The sequence below is a fragment of the Talpa europaea genome (assembly GCF_964194135.1).
Source record: "Talpa europaea genome assembly, chromosome: 2".
Lineage (NCBI taxonomy): Eukaryota > Metazoa > Chordata > Mammalia > Eulipotyphla > Talpidae > Talpa > Talpa europaea.
Window position 1 is genome coordinate 81,230,297 of NC_140068.1, and position 18,826 is coordinate 81,249,122.

At 39.2% G+C, this 18,826-nt stretch overlaps 1 protein-coding gene across 1 annotated transcript in view; it reads left to right on the forward strand.

Annotated features, from left to right (window-relative positions):
• The window catches only part of PKHD1 (PKHD1 ciliary IPT domain containing fibrocystin/polyductin), a gene marked incomplete at both ends in the record, with an annotated part of 445,094 nt that overhangs the window by 163,445 nt on the left and 262,823 nt on the right, over window positions 1–18,826 (forward strand). Inside the window, 6 exons of the mRNA XM_084258872.1 lie at window positions 5,510–5,720; window positions 6,078–6,235; window positions 8,779–8,970; window positions 12,529–12,654; window positions 15,544–15,600; window positions 16,365–16,495. Of these exons, the coding sequence (XP_084114998.1) occupies window positions 5,510–5,720; window positions 6,078–6,235; window positions 8,779–8,970; window positions 12,529–12,654; window positions 15,544–15,600; window positions 16,365–16,495 (875 nt within the window). The remainder of the gene's footprint in view (window positions 1–5,509; window positions 5,721–6,077; window positions 6,236–8,778; window positions 8,971–12,528; window positions 12,655–15,543; window positions 15,601–16,364; window positions 16,496–18,826) is intronic.

Sequence of the window (18,826 nt, forward strand, 5' to 3'; positions counted from 1 at the left end):
GTGGGAGTAAATGAGTAGTTTGTTGGTTAACAGGTCAATGTTGAAAGCCCAAAGTGGTTAAACATTGCATTAAATTACAAGTGAAGAGCATGGCCCTTTTTCATTTAAGTATATTCATAAATTATTGAGCTTATTAAACTGTGTTTTTATGTTTTCTGACTTGTGGTAGCAAAAGGAAGGGAGTCACCCAATCTGGGTTTCTGAAGAGTTTTGTGAAGTGAAATGACTCATGTTTGAAATATGTGCAATGCTTTCTTCACCAGAGAAGTTGACCAGCCCACACCATGCAACACTTACATGACATTTATGAAATAAGGGCTGTAATTTTTCAAGTATCAAAGTGACTGGGTACAGTCAACTTGCATTTATTTTCAGAGACCAGCGATTCCGTTATGTGTTCAGTTCTTTGGCTTCAGAAGACTCGACTTGGTGCTGACACCTCATTACCTTGTAATCTTGTCCTTGAAACATCTTAGTTTCCTCATCTGTACAATCTGTTAAAAGGAAAAAAAAGTAAAACAAAAAACAAACTTTTTATTTCTGAGTAAAACTATTTAAGTTTTTTTTTTCCTAATTTCTTAGTGTGTTGCTATTCTGCTTTTTTGCATATTGGATGTTACATGTTCATGAAGGAATATATCTGATGGGGTTTTCAAGTGATAGTCCAGAGGCAATATTCAAAATAGTTACTTTAAATCCCTCTGATCTGAATGCTATTGATGAGCCCATTTCTGTATCCAGAATTGTGACAATATATATAAAAGAGACGTAAGTCAGTGGCCTTGCTTTTGAGGTGCTGTTTAGGTGTTGAGGTAAGACATGGGTATTGTAATAACTGCAAAATAATTAAGCACTGAAATACATACTTCAGTGTCCCCAGGCTTTTCTGGGCCTGCTTAGCCTATTGCCTGTTTCCTTCCACCCCAACACTTACTGCACACCTGGCTCTATTCAATATTCCTGCCTGCTTGTGATGGTGTTCTCATGACAAAATTCACATGAGTTCATCAACTAACCTGGCTGCCAGTCATGAGGAGACATCTTTCGTGCACTTTCCTCCTATTTTTGGTTTTTTTTGTCACTGTCCTCTCTTCAGGAAGGTGCTTAGGCTGACTCATCTCTGTCTCTGTTGCTGGCAGCTGCTAGCATATTGAGCACATGGGTGCAGGATTTCATTGCTGCCCAGGGGGTCAAATGCCCAGGTGCAGGAGTATGTTGTGTTCCATGATGAAGGGTGGTAACCACCCCCTCTATCTGCAACTCAGAGTCTCACTGGATCACCTGGACACCAAAACTTTAGGATGCTTGCTTCTCTGTCTCATTCATGACTTTCCTCATTTGGTACGTATTTATGGAGCGCCTCATATGCTACACTCTATGATAGGCATTGGTTCTATAATGGTGAACAAAGGTAGAGTGCTTTGTCATGTTTAATGCAAGAATAAATATCACAATAATCAAGGACAAATGAAATGTGTTAAGCACTAGAATTGAGAGGGGTGTGGTGATGTGGATGTGAAGATTTTAATGCAGAGTTTGACAGCTCTCAAAGACTTCTCCAAGGAATTGAGTGGAACATCATCTGAGGAATGAAGCAGTGAGTTAGTGAGTCTCAGGCAGAGGATGCTCACGGACATAAGCTGTCTGGGGAGTTCCTTCAGTTCGTTTTTCAACTTCAGTCATGGACCCATGTGGGCAGAAGGGAGGGTCTATGCCTGAGACAGACTGTGTGCCTTCCCTGTCAACCTCTTTTCTTCCCATTTTATCCTTTTTGTCAGTTTCTTTTGCATGCAGGGCAACTCAAAGATTTCACAAATGAATTAGACATTCTAGAGCATGCCTCAATCCCAGGCACACATAGAACTTTTACTCAAAAAAGAACCCACGTTTCTACAAGGTCTGTAGGAGGAGGGGAGTGGAGATAAGCCTGAGCTGATTTTCCTGAAATACAATGGAAGAGGAGGGACTTAAGCTGTGCTTGAAAGAAAGGGAAGGCAAAGAAGGCCAGGCCCAGAGGTGGGAGAGGCAGATGGATAAAGGATAAAGGTAGGAACAACCTTGTTTATGAGAAGAGGTAAAGAGACCAGGCCTGCTGGAATAGGCAGCTTACTAGGAGACCATAAATGAGGGTCAGATTGCAGAGAGCCTTGAATATCTGGAGGGGAATTTGGTGTTTTGTTACTGAGTACTGTAGGGAGACAATGCACATTCTTGAAAAAAAGAAGGGATGTAATGCAGATGACTTTAAAGAGTTTGAGAAAAAGACTAAGGGGTGATGATCAGAAGAGCTCTTAGAATCTTGCTACGATGATTACTACAATTTTTTGAGTTTTGAGTTTGTGATAATGGTAGCTTAACCATTGATCAGTGTCCACTACTTAACTGGAAATGTGAGACTGGCACAAGGGAAACATCCAGACTTGATTTTTTTTTTAAAGATTTATTTATTTTTATACAAGAACTGGGGTACAGGCCAGATGCGCGGGAGGGTGAGAGGATTCACCAGAGACAGAGCGGGGAACAGAACAGGCAGACTGATGAAATACACTGCTGAGAGGAGCAGCGGGCGAGGCAGGAGAGGTCTGCCCCACCATGTGGGACCCTTGCTGGCCGGCCGGGATTGAACTGGCACTGCAGAGGCTGTGGACAGCTTCACAGCGCAGCACTCAACCATCTGCGCCACCAGGGGAGGCCCAGACTTGATATTTTAATCATACACATAGACATATTTTTGCAATGAGAAGGAATAAGAAGAGAATTTTACTGTGTTGACAGTAGAAAAGACATGTTTATGTTAGTTAAAAATTCACTTCAAAGATTCTCTTACTTTTTCAATTCAATCTGACTATTGTTTATAAGATGACTGGTTGAAAAATATTTTTGTGTTACTACTCATGGTTCAGCCAATTGTACCTGTGTGTTGGTGCACAGGAGGTATTTGTTGTTTATTGATTGAATTTGTCAACAATTGATCTCAGTTTCATAGCATCTTGTCTTTGATAAACATTTTTCTGTGCTTGATAGGGAATATATGTCTATGCAGATATCATAGGCAGAATTAGGAGATACATAGATAAATGCATATACATATAAATAAACTTTATTTCATTTTATTGTTACCAAAGGTTAAAACATACAAACAAGGAATAAAATTAAAATTATTTTCTTTGGGGATGATTTATGTCTTCATTTTCACCTGCCCTATAATTAGAAATTTTGAACTCTGTGAATTTCTTTAAGATAAAATTATAGCCCAAGTGAACTTCAGAAATTATATCATTAACCCAGAGACCTTTCTAAACCTAGAACAACATTATTGGTAGAAGTTCCATACACCCACAGAGACAAATAAAGAGGAAAGTTTAAAATAATTTGAAAATGATTTATTGCTGGCCACCTCTGTAGTTAGAGATTCAAGTATTATTACTTTACTTTAGTGCAACAAGGGAGGACAGTAAGTTGCTGTGGGCTAAAGGTAAATTATGATCTATTACAAAGGAGGAAGGAAATGCACTGAGGAAAGAAGGAGTTGGGAGTGACCCATGTGTTTTCTGAAGTACTGCTTCAGAAAATGCCTTGAAAAAATCTTTGTCTTGACCCTTGCTGGAAAGATCAGCACAAATTGCAAGACAGATGGCCTTCTTGAATCTCTGATAGTTAAGGAGTTGTGTGCTAGTATAGGGAGGATCAGATGGATATGCTGGTACCCAATACAGAGCAAGAGGTCTAGAGTCCAAGACTCCCCGTCTTTGATTTTCCCAAGCAATTCTCTCCTGGATACACTCAGTTTTAGGCTTTGAATAGATCATTTAAAACTATTTTTTTAAATATTTATTTATGCATACAAGAACTGGGGTACAGGCCCGAGGTACAGGGGGTGAGAGTATTCACCAGAGACAGAGTGGGGAACAGAACAGGCAGACTGACTGAAACACACTGCTGAGGGGAGCAGAGGGTGAGACAGGAGAGGTCTGTTGTGCCCATGTGGGTTGCTCCCTGGCTGGCTGGGGATCGAATTCATGCTGCAGAGGCTGTGGATAGCTTCATAGTGCTGTTCTTAACCCCTTGAGCCACCAGGGAGGCCCCTTGAAACTAATTTGTAATGGAAGTAATATTGCATTATAACATGTCATCAGTTTCATGGGGGCATCATTAATTAACATCTATATAGATGGTCACTACTAACAGTCCAATTTTAATCCTTTACCGCATAATTGGCCTCTTTTACCCCATTTTCCTATCCACCTTCCCCCTTCTGATAAGTACTCATTTGATTTTTTAGTCTGAAAATTTATATTTATTTTACTTAATTCACTTTGTTTTGGTTATGTGCCACATGTGAGTGAAAGATAGTGTTTATCTTCATCTGACTTATTTCACTAAGCATAATCATTTAGGCTGTTGTTTCAGATATCAAGATTTCATCTTTTTAAAAAAATTAGTGGTGTTCCTTTGTGTATATGCACTATATCTTCTTTATCCACTTGCCTATTGATGGGCACTTAGGTTATTTCCAGCTCTTGGCTATTCCAGCTCTTGGCTAAATAATGGTGCAGTGAACATGGGGGTACAGGTATCTAGAAGGGGTCATTTAACTCATCAAGACTTAGGACAACCACTCCAAGATAATTTTGAATCTTACTCTACTGGCATTATTTGTAAAGTGAGTTGTATTCTTAGGATTAGAAGTTCATGGTGAACTTCCATGTGGCAGAGTCTAGTCTAAAGTCATTTGTTGTAATTTGAAATAAGAAAGAGATGATAAAATTTTATCCTGCAAACACAGTGTAAGGATGATAGAGAGAAGATTAAAATGCTATTATGTGGTAAGGTCCAATCTGCCTGCTTCATAGATATTGTTATCTCATTTACTCCACCTAAAGCCTGTGGGGAAAGGTCTTGTTACGTCTGCTCTGTTACTGATGAAACTGAAGAATACTTTAAAGTATATTATCCAAAGAATTATAGTTGGAATTGGGCAACTGTTACTCCATTGTAAGTTTAGTCTGACTCCAAAGTGTGTTCTTCATATCCTACTACTCTCTGTCCTGGGTTTCTTTGATTGCCACCATGTGACAGCTGAGAAAACTAGTGTCAAAAAAGGAAAGGGGTCTTCCTGGTGGTGCAAGGGGTTAAGCACAGCACTGTGAAGCAATCTGCAGCATCTGCAGCACGAGTTCGATCCCTGGCCGACAGAGAGATACCCACATGGCGCAGCAGACCTCTCCTGTCACGCCCGCTGCTCCCCTCATCAGTGTATTTCAGTCAATCTGCCTAATCTGTTCCCACTGTCTCCAGTGAATCCTCTCACCCCCCGCACCTCTGGCCTGTTCCCAGCTCTTGTGTGCATAAATAATTTTTTTTTTTTTAAAGGAAAGGCTTGGTGCCTATGGAGGCTGAAACTTAACTTTCGTAGGTTCCTCTTTCACAGCATTCTTTGACTGACTGATATCACATTTGTATTAATTATTAAAATGTATAAAGGCAAGTTTTTCTTGGATTGCTTTAGGTTCACCCTCAGAAGTAACTGTCACCCACCTTCGGGCAGCTGCCTCCGCCCATGACACAATCCTGGCTCTGGAAGATGCTGTGCACTGGCGGCCTGGGGATGAAGCTGTCATCATCAGTGGAGCAGGTGTTGAAGGTGTCAATGCCATGGAAGAGATTGTGGTTGTGGAAACTGTGCGCAGTGCAAACCTCTACCTGAGGTCACCCTTGAGGTACCGACTATCAGCCTGGTCCCCCTTAATTGGAAGAAGACGAGATTTTTAACTATCTTGATGTCTGGACATTCTGTCTTTTGATGATTTATTTTTACACTGAATGATGCTAGACATTTTGATGAGAACATTACAAAGATTTGAAGATTTCAATACACTTTTCTTGTATGAATTGAGAACATCTATGCACGTTGTTTCTAATTTCACCTACTTGTACCCATGATACGCTCTTCTCTTTTAGAGTTTCTAGAGAAATAGACATACCAAGTAGAGAATTATGCTAATTAGTGGCTGATGAGTCCTAATAAGTTTTTGAGTAATACCTTAAAAGATGGGTCTTTTTCTTTTTTCCCTCAGATATTCTCACAACTTCACGGAGACTTGGGTGGCTGGAGAGCACTACATTTTAAAGGCCACAGTAGCCCTGCTGAGTAGGAGTATCACCATCCGAGGCAATCTCACTGCTGAGAGGACAAAGCTCCTTGCTTCATGCCGAGAGGTCACTGCTTCAGAAGGTAGAGCAGCATTTTGTCGAGAAGTCCAAAGAATGAGAGAGAATGTTCTTACTGTCCAGTGATATGTGGCATTGTTGACTTCTTTCAAAGAGACTAAGCCCTTAGCCTTTGCATGTTTCCATAATGTGCTGTCATTTTCTGAAATCTTCTGATAAATTATCATTTCATCTCCTGCCTTCGAAAACCTTGTGAAAGAGATTGTTTTTTCCGTTGGAGAAATTCATTACTTCTCTGGGGGAAATGAATCCTGGTTAAAAAAATAAATCTGGAGAATTGAATTAAATTTCCGAGTTAGAAGTTATAATGAAGTCTTTTTTTTTTTTTTTTAAGATTTATTTATTTATTTATTTATACAAGCACTGGGTAGAGTCAGAAAAACGGGAGGTGAGAGAATTCACCAGAGCCAGAGCGGGGAGCAGAGCAGGCAGAAGGATCGAAGCACACTGCTGAGGGGAGCAGCGGGCAGCAGGAGAGGTCTGCGCGCCATGTGGGACCCTCCTCCAGTGGCCGGGGAGCAGCCGGGGATCGAACTGGCACTGCAGGGGCTGCAGGCAGCTTCGCAACCCAGCACTCAACCACTGTTACACTGGGGAGGCCCTATAATGAAGTCTTAACTCTGATTCTACACCCTCTCTAAAATTTTCAGGAAAACGGTTTAATGCCAGAGTCCTGGCACAGGCAGCACTTTCTTACTGACTAGACCTGTAGGGATCCTCCCTCACCCGCCCCCACTTTTGGGTTTGTATTTTGAGTGAACTACTGTGTACTTTAGGTAAGTGGTTGAAAAAGTCAATTTATCTTCTGGTAGAGTAACAGGCACTGAATCACACTGATGTGCCTATTAAACATCTATTTCAGGGATGGTTAGTTTAGTAGGTTATGTTTTGGTTTCCCAGGCTGTAGATTATGAGACTTTCACATGTTGTGAAGACATCATTTGTCAACTTGGATCTAGGATGGTGTGGGTGTCAAGGATGACTCCCAGGCATGAGCTCTGGATGGATGATGGGGCCATTTATTGAGATGGAAAGTGGAGCAGGTTTGGGTGGGAAGGTGGAGATCATGAATTTGTGTGTATGTCGACACTGAGATGCCGGGTCAGGATCTGAGCAGACATGTCTGGTGACACCTGGAGCCTGGTAGAAGTGTCAGGGTTGGAGTCAAAGCTGTGAGTCATGTCTCCATAGAGATATAGTGTTAGGGTATAGTGTTAGGATGTAGTTGGGCCAGAGGGACCTTGACCCCACACCCTTAGTTGACCATTGTGGTCATCTACCTCACAAATGTGTCATTCTGAAAAATGTTTGGATATAGTGGGTTAGAATTCAGTGATTGCCAACATTAACAATTCTGCTGAATTCTGTCTTCCATTCCATCTCTCCTGATATTCTCCCACAGGTAATCTCAGACCATATTGTAACAAATGTTGCCTTTGATCATGCTGCAAGTGAGCTCACATTTCTACGTATTGATCTTTAATAATCTGTTCACTCCTAATGGAAAAAAAAATCCATGATTTCACAACAGTTCATAAACATTATTACAAAATTCACAATATAAAACAAATTTATACACCTTCATTAAAAAAAATCCTTCACCCTTTCTTTGTGTAGGCTTGAAACAGGGGAATGAGTTAGCTCAATGCAATACTAGAAGGTCTGACCTCTCAAAAATATCATGGATCATTTGTGCCAATCGTCAGAATTGTGATCACACACAAAAATATGAAATGTTTCTTTATTTCCCTTTTATGTATTCATTCTCTGGGTGTTAAAAAATGGCTGGATTCTGAAATTTACTATAGATTATGTACCATGGAATGATACATCATTTTGTATTATTGGTCACTTCATTGGTTTATTACTCTGGTCAATAAATAATGAGTTCAGGAGACAGTTTCTTCTACATTGTGAGGTTTTTTCCATACCACCAATTGCTTCATGTTAGCAGGAAGTGTGTGCCTTGTGCCATAGTTAGCTGTACTCTCCAGGGACATGGCTGGGAAGGAAGCTTTGGTGCAGGGGCTCTCAGTTGATCCTCTGGACCCTTTGTCTTTTTGCAGTGGTATTATTGCTAAGTTCTCAAACTATAAGGCATCAAAGGAAAGGAGAAACCCAACTGGACAGCTTAAAACTAAAAAAAGAGCTGTGATTACATTCAGTGCTCACATCTCTTCCCTACAATTATCAACCACGAGAAGGTCATTTTATTGCACACTCCCTCCAGGGGATCTTTTGGATTGAAATAAACATCTATTTAGGTTGAGTTTGTGGGTTATAGTCAGCTTCTTTGTGACAGTAATTAAGGTGATTGATTTGGGGGCTTCTGGAAATTAATAGAGTGAAGGCAACATTATGTCCCAGTTATTGGGTGTTTTAATTAATAATCCAAAGAATCACGGTAAAAAAGGAAGTAAGATTATTAAATGAAATAAATAGTAATGGTTTGTCCTTTTCGCTGTCAGTGCCTTTCAAACTAGGAGATTTCTCCAGAAGCATGTGGATATATATCTTGAGCCTACCCAGCTTCATTTTGTGTTTTAGGTAATTTGCAGAACTGTTTGTATTCCAAAAGTGAGAAGATGCTGGGATCAAGGGACCTGGGGGCCAGACTCATTGTTCAGTCCTTTCCAGAGGAGCCCAGCCAGGTCCTGTTGAAGGGAGTGCAGTTCCGGGACTTGGGGCAAGCCTTCCATAAGCATCTGAGCTCCTTGACTGTGGTGGGAGATATGAGAGGTAAGGGGTCCCCACTTAGGACTTTGTATTTTTCTTCTTCCATGTTTAAGTCACTGTCAACAGGGAGTCATAATAAAGAGGTATATAAGGGTGGGCCTCCCCGGTGGCGCAGCGGTTGAGCGCTGGGTTGCGAAGCTGCCCGCGGCCTCTGCGGCGCCAGTTCGATCCCCGGCTGCTCCCCGGCCACCGGAGGAGGGTCCCACATGGCGCGCAGACCTCTCCTGCCGCCCGCTGCTCCCCTCAGCAGTGTACTTCGGTCCTTCTGCCTGCTCTGCTCCCCGCTCTGGCTCTGGTGAATTCTCTCACCCTCCCGCGCTTCTGACTGTACCCAGTGCATGTATAAACAAAACAAACAAACAAACCAGCAAACAAATAAATAAAGCATGCCTCTATTAAAAAAAAAAAAAGAGGTATATAAGGGACATGGGAGGGGTCAGTGATGGATAATTATACTCTAGATCTGTGGTTCTCAAACTTTAATATGCCTAAAAGTATCAATGGAGAAAGTTACTGAATTTTTGAGTTATAAAGCCTACCCCAATTAATTTTGATTTAAGGTGGGGCTAGGGATCTGAAGTTTTAGCAAGTATATGGTATGCTCCAGAGAAGTGCACTTTGAGAAACATCACTATAGGCACAACAGACAAGGACTGGGTCACAGAAATCTGTGTTTTGAAAGTGGCCTCTGCCATTTACTAACTGTGACTACAGGTAAGTTGATAATTGATTAGGATAAATCATCAAAGCTGTGGGAATCCAGGCAGTGCACGGAGCACTTCATATTAAGTTGTCCTAACTCAAAAGACTCTTCTGCTGAGGGAAATCAAGAAGAATGGGTTGAGAACCAGATGGCATGCAGATCTTTTCTAGAACTGAAGATAAGGGAAGGGAACAGGGAAGATCAAATGCAGGTGAGAATAACTGGATAAACAAACAAACAAACAAACAAACAAACACCCCAAAAACAGAGCAAGAAAAGAATATGATCCAAGTTGAAGGGACACAGGAGCTTTGAGGACAAAGAACTTAGTATCAGAAGCTAATGTAAAGAATCAGAGAACTGAGGTTCAGATCCTAAGTAATGATGAGTGCAGCTCCATTTCTGCATTTTCTTTCCATCCTTCAGTGCCTCCACCACCCACACATTCAAATTTTGCCTTCTTTAAAAAAGAGGTGTTATGGGTGTAGTTGGTGGTTCAGGAGGGCTTTGAGAGATGCTGGGATTTCAACAGTTAATGAAAGAATAATCCTTGGTGTCATTGGGGCAAGATCCTGGCTAGTCAATTGCAGCATTTTCACCCCTCATTTCTACAAATCATCTCACATGCCAAAGATGCCTATTTATCGTAATTTTCTAGATATCTTCCATTTTATTTTTAGCATTCATTTCGAGAGATGGTTCCTAACAAGACCACTGCTTTAATGTTATGGAATGATCAGTATCTTTGTACCCTTCTCTCTGATGCTTTGGTTTTCTGGTACTTATAGTGCTGCAGAATATTTGGCATGGGGGTTAGGTCCAGTAAAAGTGAGGGTAGCTGACACATATGAGTTAGCAACTGAGCATCAAATTCCTCCCTTTTTCAAAATTCACTTAACCCATTTCCTCCAACCTTGGCTTCAGAATAGCTGCACTTTGATCTATTTTTACATATTAGGTTTTATTAGGAAAAAGGTTCAATGCTTTAAAAAATTTGAAAACCACTGAACTAATACATTATACCCTCTTGGTCTCTGTTAAAATGCACATGTGTTGCCTGGGAGGGGATAGCACATTAACCAGAGATTAAAAACTTCTGGCATGCTTGCTAAAGAATCTTTTATTGTTTCATACTCTGAAAAATTTCTCATGCCCGCTGTTGCTGATTGCCTGCAGCCACTAGAGTTAGGAGGTGTTGGAATCTTTGCACCCTACTTTTAAAGATTAATCAATCCCTGAACTCCACCATAATAGGTCTATAAACACATTAGGACCTATTAGTTGCTCACATGGGCAGTCATGTTCTGATCGGGTGATGTTATGTAGGCATCTGGAGTCAGGAAAGGTCAGCTTTAGGTCTTGTTTCTTACATTAGTGACTATGGATGCTTTAACTTATTGGGGTAGGCCCTTGGTGAGCAATATGAGTGTACTTGGAAATTAAGGGCCCTAAAATCAAGGAGAGACCCAGCATCTATGAGATTTTAGTATTTTTCTAGTCATCTAAACATTTGACATTTATGTATTATCCCCCAATATCTGGCAATAATGTAAAATCTCCATTTCCCCAGAATTTATCATGAAATTATCCAATCAGTAAATTTTAATTATTTTAATCTGCATATCCTCCATCAGACAGAAGATCCTCAAGTGCAGAATTTACGTAGTTTTGTTCATTTTACATTTCCAAAATTGTATAATTCCTGAGATATTAAAAGTATATTCAGTAAATACACACTGGCAGATCCAGCCCACATAAAGTTATTTGAGGATCATAAAATATTCCTATGGAGTCAGTGTAATGATTTTCTTAAGTATCAATTCCTTTAACATCAGCTTCAACTTCAGAAGACCACCACATTCGAACATGAGAGTTGCGATCCTGAGCTTACCCTCTGGCTTTGCTTACAATTAGGGATAGTTATCTTTGGCTGTTTTGGGTCAAGAATATTATTGGGTGCTTCCCTGGTGGTGCAGGGGTTAAAGTCTCATCACTATCAAGCTATCATCAGCCACTGCAACATGAATTTGATCCCTGGCCAGGGAGATAACCCACATGGCACAGCAGACCTCTCCTGTCTCTCCTGCTGCTCTCCTCAGCAGAGTATTTCTGTAGATCTGACTGTTCAGTAGATTTGCAGATCTACTGTTCTTCTTGCAAGATTCTTTTCCCCCATCTTTCCTAGTTCACCTGTTTAAACTCTTAGCAACAATCCTTATTTATTTAAAATTATAATAATGGTTCTTATTATCTGCTAATGTGTGCTTTACCATCACATTTCATGTAAACATTCTGGTATTCTAGTGAATCCTCTGACCCCCTGAACCTCTGGCCTACACCCCAGTTCTTGTATGCATACATACATTAAAATAAAAAAAAACTTAAAAAATAATATTGAATGGCAAAAAGTGTTATTTCACATCTCAAGAAAAAAGACTATGATAAACAGTTTTTAAACATTAGGACTGGTCCCCACACAGTATTTTCACATTGTTCTTAACTTCTCTTTAGCCACAGTACGGTATGCTATGATTAGAATCAATAGAAAAGATGGTAGCCACTTGGAATTTTTAGCAATCATGCATTTTTTGGCCATAGTATCTCTTTCCCAGGTGGTTTCTTTTTATAACACTTGAAACTTCAACTCCAACCTGCTTGTCTTTAGTATCTTTAAGAAGCATTGGTGTGAGTTGTCCATTTTCATAATTTGATTGCTACATCTTACTCCATATTTCCTGAGTTTTATTACAGTATGGGGGTGTTTTTGTTATATTAAAGTTTGCCTTGGAGATGATGAACATAATCTGAGGAAACTTAGAGATTCCCTTCAAATTTTTACCTCACTTTTTCCAATTCAGAATCCTACATTAAGGGATGCTCTGTGTGGGGATCCTTCAGCAGAGGTCTCAGCATGGCAAGGACCGTGGGCCTGATCGTTGAGAGAAATGTGTTCTACAACATTTTGGGCCATGCACTGTTGGTGGGTAAGTGATGGTCTCGCTTAGTTTTGATGTTCTTGAGTAGGACACAGGTTTCTAAAAGGAATTGTCCTAAAATTTGAATTACCATTTTACAAAAGTCATAGTCTCTGATCATTAGAATTAGGCCACATTTAAAAAATGTTATTTTAAATTTTAATCATCACTAATTAGCTTACTAAATTTTACTGAATTGTAAACTGGTTTTTTGATAAGTGACACTTCAGTTCAGGTTAATAAATATATGATGGGAGGTCCTCAAGTTGATGTTCAGCAATTTTCACAATAATTCAAAGTCACATATATACATGTATGCAAATAAATTTGCATAGTCTCACAGTGTCAACTCTGGATGTTGGCCAAGGAGTTAGAAATCTTGAATTCTGTTCTTAGCTGCTCCTGTGCTTGCTGAAGAAACCCATGTTTTAGAATCTTCTAACAGGTCACTTGTATACACTTTTGTTTCCTAAATTTCATTTCCCTTGCAGAACCAGAATGTCCCCTTAAAGATCTCAAATTGCATCTTACCATTCCTCTCCTTAAAATCCTTTAAGGGTTTCTTATTGCTCTCACAATACAAACCAAAATCCATAACTGGCTTGAAAGATTGTCTCAGTGATTTTACATCTATTAACCTTTGTGAGCTTGTCTTGCTCTTTTTCTTTCCCTCTGTACTTTAGCTCTGCTGGCTTATTTTAATAGTTTCAAAGAACCAGACTTTCCTCTGCTTCAGGGCCTTGGCACAAGCTCTTTCACTCTATTCATATCACTCTGTCTCTTCTTGCAAGATTCTTCACCCCCATCTTTCCTAGTTCATCTATTTAAACTCTTAGAAACAATCTTTATTATAAATTATAATAATGGTTCTTATTATCTGCTAATGTCTGCTTTACCATCAGATTTCATGATAGAATGTGAACATTCTATCCTTGGCACTTAGCCCATTAACCTCATAGGTACATTCATTGAAAGAAATAAATTAATGAATAAAGGGTCTTTATTTATATCAGGATGAAAAAGCAAACCAGAGGGTGTCACTGAAAGCAAGACTATAACTATATTTGTTAAATAGTATTTTATATTTAAACTAATTCTGTGACATCAGAGGAAAAGTGTTTGTTTCATTTAAGAATGATCTGTTGAGATTAAATATATAAAGGATCTAATTTTAAGAGAGAAGCAATTTAGTGAGGAAATATGGGTCACATAAACTTGCTTTAAAAGGTTGCAGCTCTAAAAGGCAAAGAACTATGGATTATAGAGGCAGTTAGGTGTAGACAGACCTTTTGATTTGGAAAGGACAGCTGCAGAGAAGTCAGACTCACAGCTGACTTTGTTTATTCTTCATTTTGTCTGTGTAAGGGAAAAAATTGCTGAAACTTGGATCAAGAATTCAGGATGGTGCCCTAATATAATTATTTTAGCAGAAAAGAAATATATGGAGTAGACATTAACTAGGCAGGAAAGACAACTGTAGGAGAAATTTAGCTTTTACTGTTTGACTGTTGTGAATTGGAGGCTTTTGAGGTCTAGGGTATATCAGGTGAGGGAATTAGAACATTTGTTTATTAGCACATTACAGATAAGGTACTCAGCATATATACAATGAGCTTGCACACCCAAACTTATGATTTGAAATGGGAAGCCAAGATGCTTAACACCTAGTAAGGGGTCTCTTAAGAGCTGCTTTTTTTTTTTTTTTTATACCACATAAATGAGTGATCTCTGTCTCTTTATGGTGTGACCCATTCTTTCTCTTCTACTCTAAACTACCATCTCCGTGGTTTGGGTGTGAGGTCCCAGGTACTGTCCAGCCTGTTTCTGTAGGACATTTCAGGTCTTCCCAGGAATGAGAAAAGGCCGGGGGAGAGCTGGCAAGCAATTTTAACAGGGCTGAGACAGGCACTTACACAGGGTGTGTGGCATTTGAATAATGAGACAGTCACTTAGGGTCTTTATTTTATTTTTAAATTTTATTTATTAATCTTTTAATGGAAATTTTCCACTTCTAGGGATCTATCCAAAGGACACAAAAGCATTGATTCCAAAGAATACCTGTACCCCTATGTTTATTGCAGGGTCTTTTTTTTATTTTAAAGATTTATTTATTTACTTATTTATACAAGCACTGGGTATAGTCAGAAGCGCTGGAGGGTGAGAGAATTCACCAGAGCCAGAGTGGGGAACAGAACAGGCAAACTGACGAAATACACTGCTAAGGGGAGCAGCGGGTGGCAGGAGAGGTCTGCGCGCCATGTGGGACCCTCGCCGGTAGCCAGGGATGGAACCAGCACTGCAGAGGCTGCGGGGACTTGGCAGCCCAGCGCTCTACTACTGCGCCACCTGGGAGGCCCCTGCAGGGTTTTTTTTTTTTTTTTTTAATGAAGGTTTGTTTATTTTTGCGTAGAAGATCTGGGGTATAGGCCAGAGATGCGGGGGGTGGGGTGAGAGGACTCACCAGAGGCAGAGTGGGGAGCAGAACAGGCAGACTGACTGAAATACATTGCTAAGAGGAGCAGCAGGTGAGACAGAAGAAGTCTGCTGTGCCATGTGGGTCAGCTCCCTGGCGGGGGACCAAACTCAGGCAGTTGCAGTGGGCTGTTGTGGTGATAGCAATGAACTTTAATCCCTAGGCCACTAGGGAGGCCCTCACTTAGGGTCTTTCTAAAATATTAAACAGTATATTTTTTCTCTATTCTTTTTTAAATTTAAAATGAACTTATCCATGACATTCTAGAACTAAAACACCCATAGTCCAAATCTCTGTCTGGTTCACACACACAAACAAAAATCAAAATATGCCGCATCAAAAAGAAAAAATATTTTTGCAATAGCCCTCATTTTACTATGTGGCATGTGGTGATGTACTGAATTAACATGATTGTTTGTTTTCAGGAACCCACATGGACATAAGATACATTCCTTGGGAGGTTATTCCTGGAAATAAAAATGGTAAATATGTAAATTGGTTTTAAATCCATTATAATCCATTACAATTGTCAAATACTTTATAGATAGACTTGATGACAAAAATGTTAGATGTCTTAAATTTGTTGAACATACCTGAATGTTTGATCATTTCACACTCACACACACACACACACACACACATATGATTGTTGTCACTGGGAACCCATGGGGAGTAGTTCCAGGATCCCCCTACCACCTCACCAGGTATACCAAAATCTATGCAACCTCTTGTCCCTTAATATGAAATTGAGTAGTATTTGCCTATAACTTATGCATATCCCCCTATATACTTTAAATCATCTACTGATTGCTTATAACACCTAATACAATGTAATCATTATGTAATTGCATTATTATACTTGTTATAATAATAATAATTGCTATACTATGTTGTTTAGAGAATGAAAATAAGAATAAAAAGTAGTACATGTTCAGTACAGGCATCTTAAGCCCATAAAATATGCATTTTCAATTTGTGGTTGGTTGAATGTTTAGATTCAGAACCTACTGGTATAAATTTGAAAAAGACACACTAGGTCTACTGTTTGTCCACACATATATACATACATATATACACACCCACTTATATACATATATATACATATATACACATATACACACACATATATACATATGCACATATACATTATATGAGTCATAATGTGTATTGGTAAGATCAGGAGTGTTGAGTTGTGTGAATTTTAATTGTGTGACTCTTTTGGTTTGATTTATCTTTTTTTAATCAGTCTGGTCAGAACAGGGAAATAGAATAAGAAACAACGTGATCATCAGTGTTTCTGGTGCTGAGGGACTTTCCAACCCTGAAATGTTGACACCATCTGGCATCTATATCCATGACCCCACCAATGTTATAGAGGTAAGATCTTCAGTTATACCAGGAAGGTCAGAGTTGAGAAGGTATAAAATTCACACACAAATTACTTGGAGTGGTAGCATCAGGGCTTTGGTATAAAGTGCTTGCTTGTTTCATGTTGATATCAAGATTGTATTTTATGGTTTTGTGTTAAATAGTGCTTTAGGATAAATGTAATCACTTTTCTATGAATTCCTGTGAAAACTTTTTGAAGTTATACATATATATGTTATATATATGGCATATATATATGATATAGTAATATATATATATATGGTATATAATGAACAAAACAAAGTAGATATTGATTATGTTGTGGTCATTTAGGTTAATGCAAGCTAAAATATTTTCCTGAGCTATTCACTGATTCACTGTGGTTGCTGATTTTTTGTCTTAATCCCAGCTATTATTTCTTATTAAATTGTCACTATATTAGCTACATTAATGTGGTCATATTTTTCACCCTTTAAGAGTGTTTGAAACTGAGGGTCAGCAAAGTCATGAGGTGTATGAGATCATGTCAGATTCCAGGATTAAATGATGGCCTTGATTTTTATCCTATTATGTAGCACAACTCAATGGTAATTTTTCTTAGTAAATGTCTCTCTCTAAACACATTCAGAAACCAGTTTTTCTGGGTACAGTTTATCCAGAGATCTTCAAATGAGGAATTGCTTCAGAGTCATGGGAAGGCCATTTAGTCTCTCCTTTTCTAATGAATTTTATCCCATGGATCATTTATGAAAGGGTTAAGGACCTTACTGTTCCAGAACTTTCCTCTAAGCATCTACTCTGCCATCACAATTATGCTAAGTTTCTGAGGAACTGAGAGAATGAACTTCTCTCTGATCATCTGTTTTTAATTACCTTCAGCTGAATAACCTCTAATAAAAGTCATGGTTATCTCCTCAACCCTTCTCTAAACTCTTAATTATGTTGATTCCAAGCACAGCACTTACACACCATTTTAGGTGCTTAATGGGGGCAGCTAATATGCCAGTGAGTAAAGGAGGCAGAACTGCATGGATTGAAGGAAACCAACTCTAGACCCAGAACAGCAAGAGCTCATTTAACTTGTTGGTGATTATAGGGTTTGTTGGGCAGCTATGCCGGCAAGCATTGGGGATAAAAAACTATGTTTACACAATTTCTTGGGTAGCACAGCCTGGCATATGTTGAAGCATCTAGAGGAAAATAAACTCTTAGTGTTATCCAGTTCATCTTCTATGTGAGGCTGGAATGCCTCTATCTTCCACATTGAATGTTGGAGTGCTATTATCTGACTTTGCTTCGCTTTGCTCACTGGCATATTAGCCACCCCCCGTTAAGCACCTAAAATGGGCAGTGTGTCATCTCCTTAGCAGGTGTCATGGCCACTAGTCAAGCAGAAGAAGAACTGAGCTGGCTGTAGTTTCAGGGGACCAAAGGGCCAAAATGTTGATAGGTCACCTGAGTCGCTCAAACTGACTTGTAGAGCAATGTTAGTTAGAAATGAAAAAATGGAGGCTAAAACCAGCTGTTTGTTCCCCATCAGAAGTCTTCCAGTTTTACTCAGTTACTTTCTTCCACCTATATTCACTTTACAAACTTGAAAAAATTTACATGTGTTTTGAGAATGAGGTTTTCATTTAAGCTGGTAATGTAGGTTCCTTGGCAATATTGATTAGTTATATTCCTGACACTTTTGTCTTTGATGGCCTTCATATACTATAGTTCTATTTCACTAGCATGTTAGCTTTTAGAACCTGGCACAATATCTGAAAATAGTAATTGTTCAATAAAAATGAACTGAAGATGATAATGAATATAGGTATAATAATGAATGTAGGTATAATTCCTTAACCAATGAATGGGATGGAAGAAAGAGGAAAGCAAAGAATAACTTCCAAGTTTCCACAATCATTTTGATGACTGAAAAACAAGATGTTTAATGTGGCAGCATTTAGATCCTTTGAGATTCATCTGTCAATGTTAAATCTTGTACAATTCATGCCAACTTTTCAGCTGTGCTACTGGTGTTCTGCTCTGCTGTCTCATTTGCTTTCCACTATTGAGAATATGTCACTACTATACAGACAATAACTGGCATAAAATTTATGAATACATTTTGACCGTTAGGGTCAGTGAAGGTCATTTCAGTTGTTGAGCAAATGATAAGAGGGTGTTTGTGTTTATTAAGTGTGCTCTGTGTGGGAGATCACAGAGTACTTTCAAAATTTTAATTTAGAAATACACTTATTTCCAAAGGAGGAGGCTACAACATGTGTGTGTGTGTGTGTGTGTGTGTGTGTGTGTGTAAAATGTAGAATAAGAAAGAGATGTGGAAGGGTCTGC